This window comes from Naegleria gruberi (assembly GCF_000004985.1).
Source record: "Naegleria gruberi genomic scaffold NAEGRscaffold_55, whole genome shotgun sequence".
Classification (NCBI taxonomy): Eukaryota; Heterolobosea; class Eutetramitea; order Acrasida; family Naegleriidae; genus Naegleria; species Naegleria gruberi.
The window spans coordinates 73,176-95,206 of record NW_003163272.1 but is presented as its reverse complement, the minus strand read 5'-3'; the positions used below and the strand labels follow the sequence as shown (position 1 = coordinate 95,206).

The 22,031-nt window shown below is 34.7% G+C and overlaps 8 protein-coding genes and 1 non-coding gene across 9 annotated transcripts; 6 read left to right on the top strand and 3 right to left on the bottom strand.

The window, feature by feature from the left end:
- The first annotated feature begins 471 nt into the window (after positions 1–471).
- NAEGRDRAFT_81276 (uncharacterized protein) lies at positions 472–1,328 on the top strand. Its single transcript, XM_002672214.1, has one exon. The coding sequence runs from the start codon at positions 515–517 to the stop codon at positions 1,220–1,222; it is 708 nt and encodes a 235-aa protein (XP_002672260.1). The 5' UTR covers positions 472–514; the 3' UTR covers positions 1,223–1,328.
- A 39-nt stretch (positions 1,329–1,367) lies between these two features.
- Positions 1,368–3,313, top strand: NAEGRDRAFT_81275 (acyl-CoA thioester hydrolase; the record flags this gene model as incomplete). Its single annotated transcript, XM_002672213.1, has 4 exons — positions 1,368–1,555; positions 1,722–1,956; positions 2,092–2,797; positions 2,911–3,313. 4 exons carry the CDS (start codon positions 1,368–1,370, stop codon positions 3,276–3,278), a joined length of 1,497 nt encoding a protein of 498 aa, XP_002672259.1. The 3' UTR covers positions 3,279–3,313.
- Positions 3,314–6,016: 2,703 nt separating this feature from the next.
- NAEGRDRAFT_81274 (uncharacterized protein) lies at positions 6,017–6,976 on the top strand. Its single transcript, XM_002672212.1, has one exon. It carries the CDS (start codon positions 6,280–6,282, stop codon positions 6,793–6,795), a length of 516 nt encoding a protein of 171 aa, XP_002672258.1. The 5' UTR covers positions 6,017–6,279; the 3' UTR covers positions 6,796–6,976.
- Positions 6,977–7,203: 227 nt separating this feature from the next.
- Positions 7,204–7,955, top strand: NAEGRDRAFT_81273 (uncharacterized protein). The gene has a single exon (XM_002672211.1). The coding sequence runs from the start codon at positions 7,327–7,329 to the stop codon at positions 7,672–7,674; it is 348 nt and encodes a 115-aa protein (XP_002672257.1). The 5' UTR covers positions 7,204–7,326; the 3' UTR covers positions 7,675–7,955.
- A 1,488-nt stretch (positions 7,956–9,443) lies between these two features.
- On the bottom strand, positions 9,444–11,114 carry NAEGRDRAFT_72667 (uncharacterized protein; the record flags this gene model as incomplete). Its single annotated transcript, XM_002672150.1, has 1 exon — positions 9,444–11,114. The coding sequence occupies one exon, from the start codon at positions 11,112–11,114 to the stop codon at positions 9,444–9,446; it is 1,671 nt and encodes a 556-aa protein (XP_002672196.1).
- Positions 11,115–11,563: 449 nt separating this feature from the next.
- On the top strand, positions 11,564–11,635 carry NAEGRDRAFT_t606. The gene has a single exon. It is a non-coding gene; the product is annotated as a tRNA-Pro (tRNA).
- A 458-nt stretch (positions 11,636–12,093) lies between these two features.
- Positions 12,094–14,643, top strand: NAEGRDRAFT_72666 (uncharacterized protein; the record flags this gene model as incomplete). The annotated part of the gene is made up of 1 exon (XM_002672210.1): positions 12,094–14,643. One exon carries the CDS (start codon positions 12,094–12,096, stop codon positions 14,641–14,643), a length of 2,550 nt encoding a protein of 849 aa, XP_002672256.1.
- A 34-nt stretch (positions 14,644–14,677) lies between these two features.
- NAEGRDRAFT_81272 (cation diffusion facilitator) lies at positions 14,678–16,380 on the bottom strand. The gene has a single exon (XM_002672149.1). It carries the CDS (start codon positions 16,283–16,285, stop codon positions 14,717–14,719), a length of 1,569 nt encoding a protein of 522 aa, XP_002672195.1. The 5' UTR covers positions 16,286–16,380; the 3' UTR covers positions 14,678–14,716.
- Positions 16,381–17,149: 769 nt separating this feature from the next.
- NAEGRDRAFT_72664 (uncharacterized protein) lies at positions 17,150–21,954 on the bottom strand (the record flags this gene model as incomplete). The annotated part of the gene is made up of 7 exons (XM_002672148.1): positions 17,150–17,699; positions 17,751–17,899; positions 17,956–18,165; positions 18,218–19,647; positions 19,748–20,014; positions 20,061–20,172; positions 20,221–21,954. The coding sequence occupies 7 exons, from the start codon at positions 21,952–21,954 to the stop codon at positions 17,150–17,152; spliced, it is 4,452 nt and encodes a 1,483-aa protein (XP_002672194.1).
- Between the last annotated feature and the right edge of the window lie 77 nt (positions 21,955–22,031).

The following is a 22,031-nucleotide window of genomic DNA, read 5'->3' as shown; positions in this document are numbered from 1 at the left end:
TTTTTTTTCTAATTGGATTGTTTGATAGGCAATGACCAAAAGTTGTTTTTAAATTACCTAAAAGGAAATTGGTTTCGACTTGGTTACCATCTCAATTTATAATAATTGATACTCAATAACAAAGGTTTGTTCACGGCATTGAGAAACATCATCCTCTTAGGAACTCTTGTTGACTTGCCTTAACAAAAAGTGCATCATCAACGAATGAATCCTATGTGTTCTTTGAAATCGAGTCAATTATTTTCACAACCATCATTATTTTTCACAACACAAGATATTAGTCAACGATGCGGACAATTTTTATTGTAATCTCATTGATCTTATTAATATGCTCCAAACGGGGAAATTAAGGAGTTGTTGGATCATCTTCGAATCGACCAACAACTACTTACCTTTTGGCACTCTGTGTGAAAACCAACTAAATCACCACCTAACCTTGCACCAACATTCTCATTGCATTTGTAACATTCAAAAAAAACAACTACACTGCTATAATCCAAGCAAATAACCAGAAATGAAAGCTTTTTTATCTTCGGTTGCTTCTTATTCCTTGTGGAGTTTAATGACATTGGCCTCTCTCTATTTCGGCATTCATTGTCTGATGATGTACAGTGATAGCTATCATAGAGCCAGCACAACAGAGAGTTTGGGAGAGGGATTTTATGATAAGTGGTTTAAGGCCTATCATGAGAGTGGATTGGTCAAGTATGCATTGTTTTTGGGACATGTGGTTTGTGGAGGAGTGGTCTTTGTTTTGTCTCCTTTCCAATTGTTGGGTGTGATGAGAAAGATGGTTGGTGGAAAAGTTCACAAATTGTTAGGTCAGATTACATTTGTGAGTGCTGTTGTTTCGGTCATCTCTTCAATCTTGCTGGTTTTGACCTCCAAGATGGGTATTTTGTGTCAATTGGCAACATTTGTGTTTGCACCTTATACCTTGGTGTGTATTTACAAATCATTCGAAAGTGCTAGAAGAAAGGACTTTGCAGCTCATAGAGAATGGGCTTGTAGAATGTGGGCTCTTTGTTTTGGAGTCTTCTACATGAGAATTTTGGTCACCATTGCAAAGAATGTCCTCTGTGCTCCAGATGCTTGGTTAGTTACTGCCACAGCTCACAAACTCTTTGCTTTCGAATTCATTGCTGGTTGGGTGACTTCATGTTTATTTGTTGAATGGTATTTAAGATTGACCCGTGCACCAACACCTTCCAAATCACTTTAAGTTAACATGCTCAAATTTTCAATCAATTTTGTCTTAAAAATAGTTTTTCTTAATGTAAATTTCATGTTGATATTATTTCAATTCAAATAAATATGAAAAAAAGAATATTTTTCCTTAAAATTATTTAAAATTAGAATTTAAAAAAATGAAATCATTCACTTCAACACTTTCAAGAGCCACAAGAAGAATTGGTTCTTCCTCATGTTCGTTGTTGGTGGTGAGATTCTCAGCATCATCAAAGGGCTGTTATCACTCCAATCAATTGATGAGAAATCAAACTCAAGAAACAGAAGTACAAGATGCCGAATCCTTGTCTGTAAGAGTCGCTAAAGAGTAGGTTATTTTCAATCCTTTTTGATATATCTTGATCATTACGGATTATTGGTTAATATTATTCTACTTCTCTCTAATGATCGGATTAATTGTGGATGATCACGATGATTTTACATTATTATTATTATTATTACTATTAATATATTATTTCGGAATAATGTTAAAGTATTGATTATCATTTGAACAAGCACAGATTTGAAAGAAGATACCTCTCTCAACAACAAGAAGATCACATGAATGAAATGTTAAATAATGGACAACCTGCTGAGGAAAAGCCTTTCGAAATCAAGTCAAAATCACCAAAGGAAAGTGAAGTTGTTATTAAATTGCCATTCTCTACCGATTCTAAATTGAGAGATATCTATATGAATGCTTTTAATGGAATGAGAATTGGTCGTCTTGTAAGTTTTTATTTTACTATCAAATTATGTGAATAATATCATTAACAATATTATTAATATTATTATTATATATCTATTTGAAATATTACTAATAATCAATGTTAACATTTGGAATTCATATATATTGAAAAATAGTTGGAAGATTTGGATGCTCTTGCAGGAGAAGTAGCTTATAAACACTCCGATGGTTTTGATAAGAGAAGACCTTTGACCATTGTCACTGCAGCCATCGATAGAATTGAATTACAAAAGCCAATTATTCCTTTCTTTGATTTGGAAATTGTTGGTAAAGTTACATGTACTGGTAAATCTAGTATGGAAATCAGAATTGAAGTTCACAGTTTGAAGAAGGACTCACCAACAAGTGATAGCTCATTGTACAGCAATACTTTCACAAATAATGGATTGAGTGAACAAAGAGATCTTGTCATGGTTGCTTATTTCGTCATGGTTGCCTTGGACAAGTCCTCCAACAAGTCCACTGTTGTTCACAGTATTAGTCCAGACACTCAAGAGGATAAGATTTTGTTCGAAATTGGTAAGGAAAATCAAACAAGAAGAAAATTAATGAGCGACCTAAGTCTCATGAAGAAGCCACCAAGTGATGAAGAAAGATTACTCATTCACGATATTTTCCTTCAAAAGATGAAGCAACCACAAATCACAACTGACTTTGATAATTCAAATCCAAACTGTCTCACTGTCCACCAATTATCCTTGGATGGAGGAGAACCTCAAGCTTGCATGCCAATGGCAACAACTCGTCAAAGCAATATTAAGATTATGCATCCAACTAATAGAAATATTCATGGAAAAATCTTTGGTGGTTTCCTCTTGAAGGGTATGTTTTAATTGTTAATTTATATTTTTAATTTTACTCAAATCCATTATAATATATTTATGGAATTAATATTGTGGAATTTTTGAAATTTGGAATTTATTGAACTAAAATAGAGGCCTATGAGTTGGGATTCTTGACTGCATACATGTTCACTAAACACAAACCAGTTTTCCTTGCCTTGAATGAAAACAGTTTCTTACGTCCAGTTGAAGTAGGAAGTGTTGTCGAATTCACTTCACAAATTGTCTATGCTGGTGAAAAATCATTGGAAATTCGATGTGAAATTTGGGTCTTGGATCCACCAACTCAAAAGAAGATGCTTTGTAACATTTTCCACTTTGCATTCAACTCACCAATAGTTTACAAAGTCGTTCCAGACACTTATTTAGAAGCAATTTTATATCTCGAAGGCAAGAGAATTCACAACAAGGGCAAAATGATGGCCGAAGCATTGCATTCTAAACTCGCAAGTTCATACTAAATACCAAATTAAAACCATATCCTTTACATTTATGTATTTAGAAGGTGTAACTTTTTTGAAAATGAATAGATTGTGTTGCCATACTTGGCAAGTGGTAGTATTCGGTTTGGAAGAGCGAAAATGCAGATCTACATTACAAAACAATTATTCAGGGTTTATTATAGTTATTTAGGGAAGGTGATTAATCAACCGACCATGAAAGAGGAAGACGGGTTTGCATCAGTCTGAGTTGTAATAGTGGCAGCGTCCTTCCATCCTTGTTGACCGTGTTGGTGGTCGTAATATTTACATTGTTGAGTGGTAGAAGCTCTGAATAGATGCATTCTGTTTGGCAATTCATTTGTATTTCTATTGTTTGGTTTGCTTGTTTCATTTCAATGACAATATGCAAGTTATTGCACTTGTATTTCATATGTGAATAATTGAGAATGATTTCTGGTATGTACAGACACAGCTGATGTATCGAAATGGAGTCACTCATTGGTATCATATCAGTCGTGAGTATTATATACGAGTCCTTCCTCTGGTTGACCTGATTAGTATCACAGAAGGAAACTCCACAGGACAATATTTTACCATTCAATTTCATCGTCACATTGAAAAAGAATACATTATCAAATAATTCCTCTTCCATTCCATCCTCTATTGCTAAGCAACCATCATGACTCAATGTATCATTCATTTCCTCCTCTTCATCATGTATTAATACATTCGAAATATCCTCATCGTGTATCAAGGATCGAAATAAACACTTTTCATTCCATTGTTGTTCATTGTTTGACTTGTTAGTCATCACCACAAATGATTGACCATTCATTATAATTAAATTATCTCGAGACGAAAATTTTCTTCTTTGTGGTTGTATCAAAGCACAGAAGAGATCTCTAACAGAATTGTTGAATACGTCTGTTCTCACTTTTTTTTAATTGATAAATTTGGAAGACTCACAAGTTCTCCAGCGTAAAGTGGAAGTGTAAAGCCTAAATTTTTTGCCTGCTTAAAAAAATGGCGCGTTTTCTACAACACTTTTAGAAAGGCAACACAAACACGCAAATGAGGCAAAGATACTATTCATCACGAAATACGCCGTTGTTTGCCTTGTGCCGAATTGGTTGCTGATGATGATGAAAACATGTGGCAAAGGAAATGAGATTTTTCTCCTTCGAATGTTAACTTGGAAGAGAACAAATAGTCTCGGATGAATGGATTTTTAATCGTTAGATTCTTGTTGTTGCTTATTGGTAATATTAAGAAGTTAATAGTTTGGCCGATTATGACGATGCAAAGATATTTATAATATTTTTGATGGGTGAGGTTTTGAGGAAGGAGTATTCATTAATGCTGTCGTTAACTGTTCGAATAATTGAAATAGGAATGATTGAGTGACTTCCTCATTGAAAATAATGTACGAAACAGCTGTTTCATTAAACAGGTGAATGGTACTCTGTTTAGAAATCTCAAATTTAAGGCAGAAACCTTCTTTAACATGCTATCACGACGATACCAGATACTGAGATTGGTTGCCACATTACAATTTTATTATTATAATATTAATGGACAGAATGTCGCGACTGCTGTAGTGCATTTTGTTACAATGCAAAATTGTAAAAATTTACAAAATTAGTTTCGGTTTGAAGATTGTCCATTGTCCTACCCCATTGTGCTTCTTTCTTTATTGAATGTATTATCAATTACTACAGTTGTAGATTTTGAAGAACTCACACACAGTCCATGTGTCGCGCCAATTAACGAACTCGAATGGCAATATGGAATTACAAATTGCTACTGACGTATTCACCCTTTAAAATCTATGGTTCCCCAAAAGAGCATCCAATAATAGTACACGACATCTTTAGATAATACATTTAAAGTTGTGAAAAGCACACAAGCAATCTGGCAGTATCAGATCAGCACTGGGTAAGCAAGATTTTTGTCTGGCCTTGTTTAACAAGATGACATTTTGTGGCGGTTGAATTGAAGCAAAATTAAAAAAAATGCACTAATTCAACTTCCTATCTTGATGAAAGTGGTTAGTACCAGATCAACCCTGAGAGATTTCGTTGAAAGAAAAATTTGATTGTCACTAGAAAACTTTGTGAAGGATGACAAAAATAATAGAAAAGTTTACACAACAACAAGAACAAAATCAATACTGATTTTTGAAACAGCATGGTGTTGTTTAAACAAAAAGAAGGACAATAGTTTAGTATCATCAACCAACGTGATTTTACCACATCCTTCAAACATTACATCGTCTGTGTACATCATCTACAGAAATTAACAACAAGATTTACAACAACAAGATAACTACGGTTATTATGAATTGTAAACTCATACACCGAGGAGGCAACAACAACAAATAATTCTTACAAATTATTCTTCTCCATGTTAACATATGGAAATACATATCGAAAAGTTACACTTTTTAATCTCACTGATTATGATATTTATCTGAAATATTCTTGGTACAATAATTGGTATGCCGTCTAATGATTGTCAACATGCTAATGCCAATATTGTTTATAGGTACATGATGAGATGAATTCATGAATTTTTTTAATGATAGTGTTTTTCATTTTATGAATGTACGGCATCAACCAAAGACCATTTCAAGCTAGTACATGAACTGCTCGTATTATCAATATTTTACCATTTCAATACCCTTTTACAGAAAAATGACTTGTTTGTCAATGCACGATTCTATCTGCTTCATCTGGTTTTTCACAATAACATTTCTTGCACATTGAAAAAGCATGAATCTTTTTACATTATGAATACATTCTCAAAAAAAGAACAATACTCACAAACAGAAGTTGATCAATATTGGACAATCAACTTTATCAACCTTCTCATCTTTCATTGAATTGCTGCACACATTTATTAATAACACGATTCGATTAGAAAGAAGATTGATTCTTTTACGAATAACTCAACATCAAAAAATTGGACTCAAACCAAACCGAACAGAAACAATTCCAAACAACCTACAGTTAATTGAAGAATGAGATCATGGGACGATAACTTTCATTGCAACGAAGGAGTTACACCTTCTCAAAACTGTTTGGTGACACTTTACTCTCCTTCCTTGAACCTTTCATCTCCACCACAATTATTTTGTAATAACACCAACAGCAACGGCTCACTAGAGTTAGGAACAACTGATTCAGATATTTCAATGAAGACTGATTCAAACTCTTCTAAAAAGAGAAAGAGAAAGGGATCTATGGATGTTACCAATATTGAAGATGATAGTATGGTGTGTTCCTTCCTCGAGAATTTACTTCAATCAAATTCAAATGCCAACACTGCACAACCAAAGAAGAACAAACAATCTAAGAGAACCAAACGATCTTCTGCAGATGTACTTGCAGTGATTCCTCAAACAACTACCTCCAGTTATTATACTTCTGCTGCCTCTACAACTGCATTTGCTAACTCATTGACGTATTGTAACAATAACCATTACCAAACAAAATATCAAATGTCTGTTTCCTATTCCACCTCCTTCCTAAAATGATTTGATATTTCTTTGATCCAAAGTAACATTTTTGACTCTTGTAAAATAATAATACCCTGCAGCATCACTGATACCTTTGCACTCCAACGATCACTTGAGATTTGAAAGATGTTTGGAACGTCTTTCCAATTTTTGTAAATTCACAAATTGTAAACTATTGTAAAACTTCAAATTTTTTGCTTTCCAAATATTCTCTACTCTTACATTCGTGGATTGTATCTACTCCCAACAAGCAAAAGGTTTCATAAAAGTACCTCAAGCTCATTAAGTACTATTACAGTATTATGCAAATGAGTTGTAAAGTGGTGGCCACTACAATATTTCATACCAGTCCACAAAAGTCAACCCGAGCATGCCATTTGTAGCCTCGTTTCCATTCTACTCCAGTGCGCACCTCAAAAAAAATACAAAAGTTTTCAGCAGCGTACACTCTGATTTTTCAAAGAACACAAAACGAATATTCGGTAATCATCCAAGAACTGGTGGTGTAAATAAACAGAGAGAGGAATATCAACCAGAAATCACTACTACATGACAGAGGGAAGTAGTGTTGGCAGTGGAGGAGGAGGCGTTGTAATAGTAAATATTCCCTCATCAGCATCATCTGATGATGAAATTAGGAAGGCTAAGAATTCATCCTCGAGGAAGGAGGATGAAAATTCTGGCTCATCATCTTGCTCTTTAATGTTGCTAACGACAGCTATCCTGTTTCCTCCTTTGGCGATGGGGATCTTGTTAAGATTCCATCTCAAGCACCCAATGGAGAAGGGAGAGAAGGTGAGACAGATTGTTGTTTGTGCCATGCTGACCATGTTGTGCTACGTACCTGGTCTTTTGCATGTCATATTTGCCATCTTGCAAGAGGCAGTTGGTGATTAGCTTTGGGCGAGCATGTATTTTTGATGACAAATCACTTTTCATGGAGCATGAAAATGTGTGGCCATCAAGTTTGTGATACATGGTTACCAACAAGCAAACATGTAATTGGATGCATGCATCATGGAAACATGGTTTTGGCATGTCTTTTAAATTTGAGCTAGGATTGTATTCAGAGATGCGATCTCGTCTTACCAAGTTTGTGAAAACAGCAGGAAATTGATCAATTAGGGGAGTTTACCATTTAATTCGCCGTAGTAAATATTCCACCAATCAATTCTATCAGCACAACATAATTTGTTACCAAGTGGTAACCTATCATGAATTGGTTGAATAAACAACTAGGTCAACTTGAAAAAAATGCAAAATCAATGGGTTAGTATTTAACATTTTCTGATCACTAACTTTCATAAATCCAACTTTTACCAGTCCAATGAACAATTCGTTTTACAACAAATTCCCTCCTTTGGCAATGATTGTTCTTGTCTCTTGAAAGCAAACATTTCACTTCGGAAGGATCGTGAATTTATATTGTTGGCAGTTAGGAAAAACGGATTTGCACTGGTATATGCCATTGACTTGGAGAAGGATAGAGAATTGGCATTGGAAGCTGTTCAACAGGACGGATCAGTAATTGAAATTGTAGACGAATCGTTTAGGATAGATAGAGAGATATTGTTGGCTGCTGTTGGAAAGTATAGCTTTTCTTTGAATTATGCCAATTCAACATTGAGAAGGGATAGAGGGTTTTTGTTGGAAGCTATTGAATTGAATGAATTTTCACTCAATTTTGCAAATGAATCGTTACGAAAAGATAGAGAATTTATTTTGGAAGCTGTCAAGAAAAATGGATTAGTTCTGTACTATACCAATGAAATATTTAAAAAAGATGAAGAAATTGTATTGGAATCTGTTAAGAAAAATGCATTTTCTCTGATATATGCCAGCGAATCATTGAAGTCAAATGTCAAATTTATTTATTTATTATCAAAACAAAATTTACCAAAAGCAAGAGAATATTCACCTGATCTAACACAAATTATTGAACATTACAATCTCCAAACCAAATTATCACGGAATATTATTGAGTTATATCAAAATTTCAGTGATGAAACTGAACTATTTTATTGTATCGAATTGCCAAATATGAATCCAAAACTAAAGAAGACTCTGTTCAAGTTCAACCGCAACTACTCACCCAGCTTTGTGGAAAAGTTGATTATATTTCAAATATTAATGAGAGTTAATAATTCAGAATCTAACATTGAGGTTAGTCAAGAAGACAGTATTGATTATTACTTATTTTGTTTTAGATTGGATAAATTTATGGAAGATAATCCTGCTGTTTCAACTAATGTGAAAGAATTGAAGTACGTTGTGGAATATATTTCAGAAAAGTTTGATACATCATTTTATACCGAAAAGGAAATCCAACAGTTGATGCTGTTCGCCACAAAATGGCTGGAAGATGAGAAAACTTTCGATAATTACAAAGAAATACTCGGCAAATATAACGAATTACATGGAGAGTTTGCAAAGTCAGTTGAAATTCTCAATTTTTATTACAAAGATCTAAAGGAGGAGTATGATTTCATTTCAGTATTGGAATGTGGATCTGAAGGAGTTGTATTCAAGGTATTCAACAAGGATAAGAGACAATTGACGTCTATTAAATTCAAATGTGAAATAGGTATAGATGGAAATGTTTGGATTTTAATTTATTGAACTTTCATAGTCATCCCATTCAGTCATTGAGCTTGGAGAGTGATATGTTATTCCTTCTTTACCTTTCTTCTGTTGCAACAAAGCAAGCATGCTAATTTGACTACAAGATACATGAGGAATGAATAGACTAACACAATATCAAGACAATAGTATTGCCACCATGTGAGGTGTTTGTCTGCAATTTTCCAAGAGAGATCACCATCAACTTCCGACACCATTTCGACAATTTCAGCAGCTCTCTTTACGCCTCCTGATCTTCTCATGAGAGATTTGGTGTGTCTTGCTTTGGTTTTGTAGAGTTCTCTCTTTTCTTCATTGTAGAGCAATTCGTGAATGGCTTGTGAAATACTTTCTGATTTCCATACCATAGATTCCTCTCTGGATTTATAGATGGCACGTCCAAGTTGGAATTCTTCAATAGTATGAGCTACCTTCCATTGATCGAAAGCATATGGGAATCCAATCAGCAATTTACCAAAGTAAAGAGCTTCATTTACACTGTTAGCTCCACAGTGAGTAAAGAAAATTTTGACCTTCTCGATGGACATTAAAGCTTTCTGAGGAACGAAACCCTTCAATAATTTGAATCTCTTATTGTTCAGTACGGATTGAACGAGTGGAGCATTTGTTTGTGCCAACTTTTCAAAAAGATCCATATTAATATGACCAAATGCAGTAATGATGGAAATGTTTGGATTTTCTTGGAGGGCAATTTGTAATCCCTTAATCAATTTGGCCATGATATTATCATCTAAAACCATTGTAGATCCAAGAATCATTAGCATGATATCTTGTTGTTCATCAACCCATTCAAAGAATCCTTCATAGCCAGAAGTTTCTGTCCACTTATTGGAAACTTCGTTGGAGGTGCCTGCCAATTGTTTCAAATGGTCAATTTCATTTGCAATGTGATTATCATTAATGAATGGACCAACAAGGAAAGCACCAAACTGTTGCACATTACTTGAAGCATATTCGAATCCAAAACTGGTGGTTTGAATCAAGGCACATGAATAATCACTCTTTCCCAATTCTTCCATTTCAAAATAACTACCCAATCCGGCCATGTATTCTGTAATAAAGAACAAGTCTTTAAGGGCCTTGAAAGGCATGATTAATCTCTTTGGGTAGGTTGTGAAATAATCCATCGAAGCAACCGAAATGGCTGGATAATGGAACATGAATTGTCTAAAGTAGGCAGCATAAATCTTGGTGCATGGAATATTTCCTCCAGCAACGATAGCTTGCATTGAAATCAAAGCAAAATCGACAACTGCCTGATCGAATAGAGTTTCAGATGGATCATTACGAATTCTCATAAATCTCTTGACACCTTTTTGGGGAGTTTTAGCTAATTTTTGTAAACGTTCTTCCAATGGGACAATATTAATAACTTTTCCATTTAAAACTTCAGCAATTTCCAAACTTTGAATAAGTAAACGTTCGTATGGAATCATAAATCTATTGAAAGTAAATTTGAATTGGTCAATTACATCCAAATCTCTAATCTTACTCATTTCATTGTAAAGATATGAAAGATCAGAACTTTCAGATAAGAATGACTCACTCTCCATCACTGCAACATGAACTTTTCTATCTGCGTCTGTACCATTCACTTGAGAATACCACTTTTTCAATCTAGGATCAGCCATCATTCCAATCTTTACAGTCATCAAAGTAATATTCGATACAGTTGGAGAATTTGAAAGGGATTCCATCAGCTCTACATTCGGACGAATATGGCCTGGAAATGGTAATGACAATATCAAAATATTCTTCTCATCACAATAAGCTAATTTAATTTAATTAATTAATATTTAAATAAAATTTATCGTACCTTGATGAGAGGAGAATAAAATAGTAGTAACAAGGATGAATAGAATGCAAAATATTAAAGGATTGCTGCTTCGGAAGAGGAAACGATGAATCATCATTATCTTTGCTCGAGTTATTGTTGGATTTTTTTACTTATTTCATATGTCTAGTAGGAACGCACATTTTTTTTTGAGGTTGAAACACTTGCCGTAGTATTACCATTTGTGGCTGTTGTAGCAGTCAATCAAAATATGAGCAATTTGTCAAGACTGAAAGAAGAGACGTCCTTTGAATTAAGGCAAATGATAATAAGGCTTGCCTACTGAAAGTGTTTTTGAAAAACCATGTGTAAGGGACCATGGTCTAGTGGTATGATTCTCGCTTTGGGTGCGAGAGGCCGTGGGTTCGATTCCCACTGGTCCCCAATCCGTTTTATTAAAGGGTATTTTCATTTCCATTCTCTAAATAGGCAATTCCTCGTTTTAAGGGCACAATGATTGGGGAGAGGTCATCATGTAGAATATAGTTCTGGACAAGTTATTGCCACAGCTGAAGCTTCTGGCTTGTTCACATCCAAAGGATTTGACACTTGTATTTTAAATTGTTGGTATATTTGAATGTTTTGTTAATTGATTTGTGACTACCACTTGAATCATTGGATATTGCTTCAAGTTGCTATTAAGGTGGTTGGCAAGAATGAAGGTTTTTACCTAATCGAATTTTAATTATTGAATTGGTGAACCTTTACAACATAATTATTCGAAACAGTTGATTTTCAAAAACCTTCCACAACAATCAATTACCAAATCAGTAGCCTCATCGCAACATAAAAATATTCAAACAAATTTGAAAAGCACCCAACAAACCCATCACTCAAAAAAAATGTCACTAGTCAACAAACTCTTGACACCATCATGTCGATTGTTATTTCTGACAATCATCTGCTTCCTCCTCTTCCCCACCCACCAACAACTCACCGTTAAAATTGATTCTTCCCTCCCAATCGGCAACCAACTCAACCAAGACATTTTTGGAGTCAACTACGCACAAGAAGCCAATTTTCAATCTGTTAAATATACAATCAATCGTAAAGGTGGTAATTCAGATACTCGTTATAATTGGCAACAGAATATTCATAACACGGCTCAGGATTGGTTTTTCATGAATATTCCAGACGAAATTGAGAGCGGACAAATTTTGCCGAATGGATCTGCAGCTACAATGTTTATGGACACAGCTAATAAGCATGGATCCAAGTTGATGCTGACTGCTAGTTTGATTGGTTATACTCCATTGGATGATCGTTCTAAAAAGTGGGGTTTTTCAGTTGCTAAATATGGTAGTCAATTGGAAACTGAATGTACTAGAACTGGTTTTCCTAGTTGGTGTATGGGAGATGCTGGTAATGGTAAAAAGACTGGTAATATCTATGTTACTGGAAATGATCCAGCAGAAACTTCAAAAGTCATTGATGAAAATTATGTAGTCAACTGGATCAAATACATGAAAAGTAGAGGAACACCTGTCAAATTGTGGTCATTGGATAATGAAATGGACTTGTGGCATTCCACCCATCATGATGTCCATCCAAATCCAATAACCTACGATGAAATGTGGACCTTAACTGAGAAATATGCCAAAGCAATCAAGACAGAAGATTCCACAATCAAGACATTTGGTCCAAATTCATGGGGACATTGCGGATATTATTATTCCCCTGCAGATGGTTGTTCCTCTGGTGCTGATCGTCAAGCTCATTCCAATTTACCACTCATTGATTATTACTTGACAAAGGTTTGTGAATATAAGAAGAATACTGGAATTTTGTTGGTTGACTATTTGGATATTCACTATTATCCACAAGCAAGTGGAATTTATGATGACACTCAAACAGCAGATACGAATTCAGATCTTCGTTTGAGAACTGTCAAGAGCTTGTATGATTTTAATTATGTTGATGAAAGTTGGATTACTGATGCTGAATCTAATGGACCACTTTCAAGGGTTGCACTCATTCCACGTATGAAAGCATCCATTGCCAAGTATTGTCCAGAGTTGAAGTTGGCCATTACTGAATATAATTTTGGAGCTGACAATCTTTGGTCTTCTGCTTTGGCCCAAGTTGAAATTTTAACCATTTTTGGTAGAGAAGGAGTTGATTTGGCAACTCGTTTTACAGTTCCAAAAAGTGGTTCAATGGTTGAGAAATCATTCCAATTTTTAATGAATTATGACGGAAAGGGAGCTGGCATTAATGGAGCCTATGTCAATACCACTAGTTCAAATGTTGACAGTGTTGGAGCTTACTCATTTGTCAACTCTGCCTCAAATACATTGTACATTGTCCTTGTGAACAAGTTAACTTCAGCTTCAAGTGTTAGTTTACAATTGGCAGGTGACGTTGGAAAGAGCAAATCCATCACCACTTGGACATTTGTTTCTCCTGGAACTATTTCAAAGAATTCTCAAACTCTGACTACTAGCTCAGTTGATGGTAAGGTAACTGTTTCATTGGATGCAAGAAGTGCAAGTTTATTGGTTGTTCCATCCTTTAATGTGAATAGCAACAATAATAACCCACCAGTTGTTGTTGTTTGTTATGGAATTTCCAATACTTCAGCTGCTGTTTGTTCTGGATTTGGTAAATGTTTAAAGAATGATACATGTACTTGTGATGCATCTCATTCTGGAGCCAAATGTGAAAATACCATCACTCAACCAAGTCAACCAGTGATTATGTGTTATGGAATTTCAAATACTTCAGCTGCTGTCTGTTCTGGATTTGGTAAATGTTTAAAGAATGATACATGTACTTGTGATTCATCTCACACAGGCTCTAAATGTGAAAATACCATTCCAATTGTCTGTTATGGAATTTTGAGCACATCACCAAGCGTTTGCTCTGGATTTGGAACTTGTCTCAAGAATGATACCTGCACATGTGATTCCAAACATACTGGTGTAAAGTGTGAAAATGTGATTGCTCAACCAGTGATTGTTTGTTATGGAATTTTGAGTAGTTCACCAAGTGTTTGTTCTGGATTCGGCACCTGTGTCAAAAACAATACTTGTACATGTGATTCAAAGCATACTGGAGCCAAATGTGAAACTACCATTACTCAACCAAGTCAACCAGTTGTTGTTTGTTATGGAATTTCAAATACTTCAGCCACTGTTTGCTCTGGATTTGGTACTTGTCTCAAGAATGACACCTGCACATGTGATTCCAAACATACTGGAGCTCAATGTCAAACCACCATTGGAAATAATGACAATAATGGTAACAATTCAACAATTCCAACTGGATCTTTGAATAGAAATGCCACTTCTGGTGCTTCTCTAATGAATGCATCAGTCACACCATTGATTTTGGTCATTTTATGTTTGATTCCATTCTTGTTGAGCTTGTTCACACCACATTTCAATTTGTAAATTGTTGAGAACAGGAAACTATCTTGAAAAAATTAATAAATGGTATTTTGTAATATTTATAATAATAAAATTGTTATACATCTTTTCCAATTAATGATCTTTCATTCTTGTGAGTGTCGTTGAAATCCAAATGGACGAAACATCTTTCCACTTCTGGAACAGATTCAATCTTTGTCTGTAACTTGGCTCCAATATTGTGTGCTTCCTTAAGTGACATGTCAGGTGGCAAGACAACATGAATTTCAGCAATAATATTCATTCCACTATACCAAGCAGTGACCAAATCAACTTTAACAATTTTTTCACAATGGTTGTAAGCAATAAATGTCAATTTCTGAATGAGATCACTTTCAGCTGATAAACCAACAAGCTTGGTCACATGTTCCATTGATTCACCTACCCATCCATAGATAATATAACAGGAGAGAACTGTTGCACTGAATGGATCAACCCACCAAGCCCACATTGAAATGAAAAGGGAGGCAACTAGGAATGAGTTACTGAGCACATCATTTCTGTGATCGAAGGCATAGGCTTCACATGAAGCAGATTTAGCTCTAATACACAAGAAATACAAGATGGTTTTCAAAACGACAGCAACCAACATGACAGCCAAACTGTAGGAATAGGCAAATAACTTGAAGGTGGCAGGAACTTTGATTCCAAGCATCCATTCCATTTCACCTGAAAGAGTTTCTGGTTGAGAACTCCAACTGATCAAGTTTTCATTATTTGCAGGTAAATATGGATCTCCTGTCACTAATCCTTGAATAATTGTCACAACACCTTCCTTAATAATTTGAAGACTTGCAGTTGCCATGCATGTTGCAAAAATAATGAAACTCAGTGGTTCTAATCTATCCTTACCAACTGGATATTTGTGAGAATCTCCCTTCTTTTTTCTCAAATGATTCGTATACACAAGGATTAGCCCAGAAACAATGTCAAGAATCGAATCTACAGTTGAAGTAATAACTGATAGTGAAATTGATAAGAAACTAGCTGAAACCTTTAAAAACAATAACAAGATATTCACCCAAAAACTTGCTTGAATGCAAAAGTTTGCATATCTATCGTCCTTTGCTGAAGAGTCAATTGGATTTTCTTCCTTAAGCTCGTCGTTCAATTCTAAATATCCGTCTTCTCCGTCTACCAGAAAATCTTTCGTAATGGTATTCGTATATAAATCAGCAAAACCTTCAACCAGTTCGTTTTGCTTTTCGTAAAATTTGGAAACTCGCTTTTTAAGTTTAGTTGCCTTGTCAGTTTCGATTATGGGAAACTTGGAGAAGTCAACTTGCCATTGCTTAGTTTGAATGCTTTTGGTTATCATTGGAGGAGGTAATTTAACCTTTTTCTTATTTGTTGTTGTTGTTGTTATTGAAGAATTATTATCAATGGCTGTTGGTGAAGATTCGTAATATGTGATTGGCTTATTCGAAGCTTGAGGAGATTCTTCTTCTATCATTACATTAAACTGTTGTTGTTGTTGTTGATGCTGCGTCGATTGTTCTTCATTCCTCGCCACCACCTCTACATCATGTTGTTGCTCTCCATTATTATTATTATTACTATCAACAATTTCTAATTCTACAGAAGTCGAAACTCCTTCAATGTTATTTCCCTCATGTGCTTCTTGCATCTTTAAAACAGCTGTTTAAATCTAGTCAAGGCTTGCAGTAGTGAAAAATCTTCTTTTAGGCTTTGAAATTTGCGTGGTTCAATCACCGACCAATTACGACAATTTTTTTTTCGAGAGTTTTTTAGCGTCGTTTTTCGAGTGCTTTGAAAAATTGTCGTTTTCAAAAAGATTCTCGAGCCAAAGGCTAAATGCTCTGCAACAATATAAAGGCTATAAAATGCAATAGCGCACGTTCAACAGGACAATTAGGAGTAATTAAGGCAAGACATGAGTTAGTTCGGTGTGCATGTGCATGTTTACAATGATTTTGGCGGGAACAGTGGGTATTTTGAAATTTGTTTCGGTCGGATGAGAGGATGGATTATGTTGAGAGAGAGGAATTGGAGTGGAATTTGAAAGAATGAATTTTTTGTAATCTTGATACAATCGGAGTAGGATTTCATGGATAATCATTGATCAGATTGGCACTTCATGTTGAAAATCTGATCAGATTCAAGTTTAGGATGTGAATAGTTGCAATTTGGACCATTGATGCAAAATCCAGATAAATAATCAGGACAAGCCACGGATTTGATGTGTTTTAATTTGCATTTTGGTCCATCTTTGCAAAATCCACCTTGATAGAAAGGACACACTGAAATTGATGGCATTTCATGAAGGAAATTGCATGCATCTCCTTTTCTACACAAATTCCGAAGAAACAATGGACAAATTCTATTAATTTGATTTTCACACCTTTGTGGTCCATTGCTAATAGTGAATCGATCAATCGCAGATGATCTGGTACTCATTTTTTTTATTAGAAATTGGAAAATTAAACTTTGAACCTGAACTCAATGCAGAAATTGAATTGAAAATTAAATTTTACAAAACTCGTTCATCCCATTCCTCAATCTTTTCCAAAATCTGAACACTTGTTGGTCTCTTACTTGGCTCATGACTCCACGATTGTTCAATCAATTGACTCATCTCATAAATTACCTCATAGTACTTGGCTTGTTCTTGGTCTAGGAATTTTTCACACCACTCACGACATTCCTCCAATGTGGAAAATGGAATAATTGGTCTCAATTTCTCTTCACAGATACTTTTGTGGAAATGATAAGTGCTGTTAAAGGTTTTTGGTTTTTCCAAATTCAATTTTTGAAGAACTTTTGTATCCGAGCTTTGATATGGTTCCATAATTTCGAATACGAGTTGCCATAGAATGATGGCTAAACTGTAAATATCAATTGATCGAGCATCTCCTCTTTCTATATCATCTGAGAAAAGTTCTGGCGACATATAATTATATGTTCCAACCTTACTAGTGATTGCTGATACTGTATTGGAAGATAATGCCCTTCCCAATCCAAAGTCACACAATTTTGCAATTCCATTTTTATCCAAGAGAATATTTGCTGGTTTTAAATCTCTATATATAATTCAATAAGAAATTGTGAAAGGCCACTTTGTGAAAACATACCTATGAATAATAAAATTAGGCTCCAAATGATGTAAATAATTGATACCACTCACTACATTTAGAATAATGGATAGTTTCATTTTAAGAGAACATGTAGAGGTACCTTTTTGCAGTGAACTAATCATGGACTCCAAGCTCTTGTCCATACACTGTGATTATATTTCAAATAGTTCAGTTTTCACTCGTGGAAATAATTGAAACTTACCTCCATTGCTATGAATCTCTTTGTAGGTGTAGACGATATGCCATAGAAGTTGATAATGTTTGGATGTCTAAGCTTGCTTAATAAAATTGCTTCAATCTTGAAATCATCTTCGGAAATGTTAAAATTGTTCAAATCAAATACTTTGACAGCAATCTTCATTCCATTATATTTGGTCATGAATACGCTTCCCATTCCTCCTTCTCCAAGTCTCTGTGTAAAATAGGTTAAATTTGTTAATGTTGATTTCCTTTGCTATACTTACTTTAATTGGTTTATCCATATTCAATTGTTCAATTGGAATGATAAACTTGTCTTCTTCTTGATGATATGTACGATTAGAACTTGTATTGCTAATTTCCAATTCAGTTTGTGATAACAATCTCTCATCCAGTGTAAGATCGGTATCAATAATCTTCTTCTGTTTCCTATATTTGGAAAAGACAAATATTAAAATTAACACCACAATGCCAATAATAATCAATGCAACAGCAAAGACCGCAACTAGAGAGCCAATCAATATTACATTTGTTTCACACGTTGTTCCTGCATAACCATTTTCACAAATGCAAAAATTTCTAGCATGGCACTTTCCACGATTATTACAACCCTCTCTTCCAGTTTTTCCAAAACAAGTAGGTAATTCACACTGATCTCCAGCATAGCCTGAAACACATTCACACTTATTTGGAGATACACAAGTTCCCGAATATGAGCAAACACTAATATTTTGTCCAGAAATTCCATGACAGATTGAATATTGACAGGAATTTCCAGTATATCCATTCATGCATTGGCAATTGTTTCTATCGATGCAACTTCCATGACTGGAGCAAGAGGAAGGATCAAGGGCCGAAATATCATAGCAAATAGGAATACACTTTGTTTTTTCCAAATTGAGTACATATCCTGGTTGACAGGTTGGAATTAGTTTTGAAATTCTTAAATTCTTTGAATCTGCAAAATATACATCTCCTTCGTTTGAAATTGATAATCCCTCAGGTACTCCAATCAAGTCAGGAGGTCCTGCAATTGTCGATACCATATAAATATTATTCACCTTGCTAATCTTTCGTATTCTTCCATTTGCAGAATCAGAAAAAACTATCACTTCGAATTGTGGTGGAATGAATTTGATAAAAGAAGGTGAGTGGAGGTGAGTAGCTGAAGCCACTCCATCACCATTATAACCTGCTTGTCCAGTTCCAGCCAATGTAGATATATTTCCGTCACTGTAAATTATTCGAATTCTATGATTGTTTGTATCTGAAAATATAATGTCATTTGTTAGAGGATTGACAACAATGTTCGAAGGTGATGCCAAAGAAGCTTTCAATGCACTAATATCATCGCCATTATATCCATATGCTCCAGAACCTGCTACTGTTGTAATTTTTCCATTCTTAATTCGTCTAATTAAATTATTCAACACATCTGAGACATAAATTTCATTGTTTGGAGAGATTGTAACTCCGAACGGTGTTCCAATACCATTCTCAGATGGCCCATTATCTCCAAAACCACCCGCTAATGTATAAATAGTTTTTTCTTCTTTTAAATAAAATCTAAGTCTATTATTCTTTGAATCAGAAATTACAATATATTTCGTAGAAAGACTCAATCCTGTTGGGAAATTGAGCTTTGCTGTTAAACCAGGACCTCCATCTCCCTCAAATCCAGAATTACCACTTCTCCCTATTAAGGAACTAATAGTTTGGTCTTTAATTACTCTAATTTTGTTATTTCCAGAATCTGAAATGATTAGAAGCTTGAACAAAAAATACCTGAAACATACCAGCAATATAAACTACATTATCTTCATATTGAACATCATGAGGTGAATTGAGTAAACTTTTTGAGGCCAATCCTTCATCTCCACTATCTCCATCCAAAAAAGATCCTGCGATTGTGGAAACATATCTGTTGTTTACATCAATAACTCTAACTCTATGATTATTCGTGTCAGCAACTATAATATTACGCTCTTGGAAGCAAACTCCCATTGGATTATTGAATGTAGTACTCAAAGGTACCAAGAAATCTCCATTAAAACCTTCCTCTCCTGAATTGAGCATTAAGATCTTTAATTTTGTAACAAAAACACTTACCAGTTCCTGCAATAGTTTCCACAGTGCTTGCATATATATTGATTAATCTGATTGCATGATTATGAGAATCAGCCACAAGAATTTTATCTAAAGTGCAAGATAATCCAACAGGCTGTGTTTTGAGTTAGTATAATTAGTTTGGTTTCATTTTAAAACTTACTTGATTGAATGTTGCGTTGAGCAAAGAACCTTCAGTAAATCCTTTCTTTCCTAATCTTCCAGCAAATATTCCCAATTCACGTGTCCTAATATTGTAATATCTCAAGACGTGATTACCAGTATCTGAAAATATCACCATACTTCTATCGCTCAGATAGCAAATACCAGTTGGTCCATTGATACCATCTTTCATACTAGCTATTGTTGTAATATTCCTTCCATCAAAGTCAATAAGCAAGAGTCTATTGTTGCCTCTGTCTGAAACTATGCTATAGTACGCCTGATTGTACATAATGAAAAAACTGGAATAGGGCCTACCCAATATTGAGGAATCCAAACTAATAGAATCATCAATTTTTTTGTTTTGTCCAAATATCACCTTTGGTCCAAGTTTGGTTATATTAACTAAAAAGTTGGGGCTCCAATAGCTTAAATCATTAGAAACAAGTAAATTAGAATAGGAATCCAATGCCATAGAGTAGGGTTTTGCTGTAGATGGGGCATTATTCAAATCGCTAATAAAATACTTTTTCATTGGCTCCATACTCTTGCTCTTCAAAGAATATTTCAAAATTGAAGATGAGACATGGTCAGCTATGTGAATTTCTGGATTTCCCTCATTGTAAGAGTAAATAATATCCTTTGGTATGAATTTGAAATTATTAATTGCTGTGTAAAATCCATGTCCTTTTGCCGAAAGTACCTCTGATATTATTCCAGTTTGATTGTCAATAAATCTAACATTACCCAGAGCAGAAAGTGCAACAAATCCATCAAAAGCGTCGACATTTACAGTACTAATTCTGCCATCGATTGCTTTGCCACCATCTCCAGCTTGTACAAAAGAGTTATATTTTCCAATTAGAGTAGTTTGTGAATAATTAAGCAATGTTGGCTTTCCAGTGTTTGGATATTCGAAAGTAAGCTCAAACTTTGTTACAGTAGATGCTGGATGTTCGTAAATATATAACCTATCCAACACCATTTTCTTATTTTCCACCTCGTAAACAGTACTATCAAACAAACAAGTACCAGAATATGCATAATTTCCCATCAACGAAAGGACAGTAGTAATTATACCATTTGGATAAATCTTTCTAATATAATATCCTGTTCCTTCTCGATAATTTTGTAGTATATAAATCTCTCCAAGTGAGTTGGTACAAGTTCCAGATATACCCAATGTAACATTTGTTGCTGGTTGATCTTCTAAGGAAGTTGATTTTCCATGACCTGCCACAATCTGTACCAAATTATTCTTCAATCGATAAATTTCTTGTCCACCATATAAGTAGAAGGACAATTCACTCTCATTATTGAATTTATGTGGATAAGACATTAAATAACCCCTGCAAAGACTCTCATTATATTGCTTTTCACGTGCATTGCAATTTGTATCACAAACTCCATTACCAGCAATTTTTGTGGTTGAGTTGTTTGTTTCGTTATACTTGTAAAAAGTACATGTAGAATCGGTAGCATAATAAAGCACATCATGGACAGAGTTGTCATCTGTTATGTGAGCAACAAGTGTGAAATACATCACATCAGGAGCAATATTTTGATAATTTCCTTCTAATTTATCAAATTTATGAAGACTGAATTTACCATCACCCATTCTGGCTGCATGAACGTAGATGAATCTATCAGGCTCTCGGAAAGAAGGTATTACTTTGAAGAAGTAATCCAAAGCATGCCAAGTACTATTTGGACTGTTGCCAACAATTGCTTCCATAGAATATTCAACAGGATAGAAAGTGTTTGTTGTGTTGCTGTGGTGGGTAAAGAGTACCAAGAAGAGAAATAACAAAC